Source organism: Procambarus clarkii, chromosome 47 (assembly GCF_040958095.1).
Source record: "Procambarus clarkii isolate CNS0578487 chromosome 47, FALCON_Pclarkii_2.0, whole genome shotgun sequence".
Taxonomy (NCBI): Eukaryota; Metazoa; Arthropoda; class Malacostraca; order Decapoda; family Cambaridae; genus Procambarus; species Procambarus clarkii.
Window position 1 is genome coordinate 27,638,442 of NC_091196.1, and position 2,197 is coordinate 27,640,638.

Genomic DNA, 2,197 nt, shown 5'->3' on the forward strand with positions numbered 1-2,197 from the left:
CAAGCACTTGTTCACTTGCCGTGTCAACCATTATTTTTCGTCGTTCTAGAGAATGTAAGTTAAGGTTTCTCAATCTCTCTTCTTAAGCTTTCTCAATCTCTCTTCTTAAGCTTTCTCAATCTCTCTTCTTAAGATTACTCAATCTCTACTTTGTCATACTTTGTTGAACGCGTTCAATTGAATTTTTGTCCATTCAACAGTATGGTGATCAAACTTTAACTGCATAATCTAAATTTTGGGTCCAATAAGAGCAATGTATAATTGAAGAACAAGATATAATTCTTGAAGTGATTATCCTACAGTGACATCATTGTAGGATAATCACTTCAGAAAAATCATTGTAGCATTTTCTCTACCCCCCACGCTTTTCTTTGTATCATATTCAGTTCCCATGGTCATCTAAGTACAGTCATTACATGCGACGATTACTGTAACATTCATCATACATACGATCATCACTGTAACGTCTTCAATACACTGATCATCATTGTAACGCCTTCACTACGTCCAGTCATCATTGTACCACCTTCACTACGTCCAGTCATCATTGTACCACCTTCACTACGTCCAGACATCATTGTACCACCTTCACTACGTCCAGACATCATTGTACCACCTTCACTACGTCCAGACATCATTGTAATTCCTTCACTACGTCCAGTCATCATTGTACCACCTTCACTACGTCCAGACATCATTGTAACACCTTCACTACGTCCAGACATCATTGTACCACCTTCACTACGTCCAGTCATCATTGTACCACCTTCACTACGTCCAGTCATCATTGTAACACCTTCACTACGTCCAGACATCATTGTACCACCTTCACTACGTCCAGTCATCATTGTAACACCTTCACTACGTCCAGACATCATTGTACCACCTTCACTACGTCCAGTCATCATTGTAACACCTTCACTACGTCCAGACATCATTGTACCACCTTCACTACGTCCAGTCATCATTGTAACACCTTCACTACGTCCAGACATCATTGTACCACCTTCACTACGTCCAGTCATCATTGTAACACCTTATTGGTTCTGACAAGCGTCTTGGTCCTCACAAAGTTACCCCATTCAACTTGAGAATACGAAATACGAAATTTTATTTCGTATTTCCAGAACACGAAATTTTATTTCGTATTTCCAGAACACGAAATTTTATTTCGTATTTCCAGAACACGAAATTTTATTTCGTATTTCCAGAACACGAAATTTTATTTCGTATTTCCAGAACACGAAATTTTATTTCGTATTTCCAGAACACGAAATTTTATTTCGTATTTCCAGAACACGAAATTTTATTTCGTATTTCCAGAACACGAAATTTTATTTCGTATTTCCAGAACACGAAATTTTATTTCGTATTTCCAGAACACGAAATTTTATTTCGTATTTCCAGAACACGAAATTTTATTTCGTCCTCTCTACGTCAACCCGTCCTTCTAATAGAACGTCGCATTTTGACGTATTTTTATCTAAGGCCAAATTTCGTCGTACTAGAAAATGGTAGCGGCTCTCGAAATTGACATACTGTCCCGTTTTCTGTTTTGGGTCCTCTGGTAGGTTGGGATAAAGGGGGTACTTTAGTATGACAGTTTCTTGACGTTAGTCAATCTTAGGAGGACGGACTGTTCTCGCACGACATAATTCTATGTGGCACTTCCTGGAGAGTGTTTACGATCCTTGATATATTCACTTGGTTGTATTCAACTAATTGTACTTGCGGGGGTTGAGCTTTGCTCTTTCGGCCCGCCTGTCAGCTGTCAATCAATCAATTGTTACTGACTTGTTAGGGAGTCGGTCGGCCGAGCGGACAGCACGTAAGACTTGTGATCCTGTGGTCCTGGGTTCGATCCCGGGCGCCGGCGAGAAACAATGGGCAGAGTTTCTTTCATCCTATGCCCCTGTTACCTAGCAGTAAAATTGGTACCTGGGTGTTAGCCAGCTGTCACGGACTGCTTCCTGGGGGTGGAGGCCTGGTCGAGGACCGGGCCGCGGGGACACTAAAGCCCTGAAATCATCTCAAGATAACCTCAAGATAACTACTAACACATTTTTTAACACACACACGCACACATAGCTGATTGACGGTTGAGAGGCGGGACCAAAGAGTCAGAGCTCAACCCCCGAAAGCACAATTTGGTGAGCACAATTAGGTGACAATTGAGTACACAAACACACACCCAGGA

General features: G+C 41.4%; 1 protein-coding gene across 1 annotated transcript; it reads right to left on the bottom strand.

Annotated features, from left to right (window-relative positions):
- Window positions 1-455: 455 nt before the first annotated feature.
- Window positions 456-1,025, bottom strand: LOC138350894 (aggrecan core protein-like). Its single transcript, XM_069302346.1, has one exon. It carries the CDS (start codon window positions 1,023-1,025, stop codon window positions 456-458), a length of 570 nt encoding a protein of 189 aa, XP_069158447.1.
- Window positions 1,026-2,197: the final 1,172 nt, after the last annotated feature.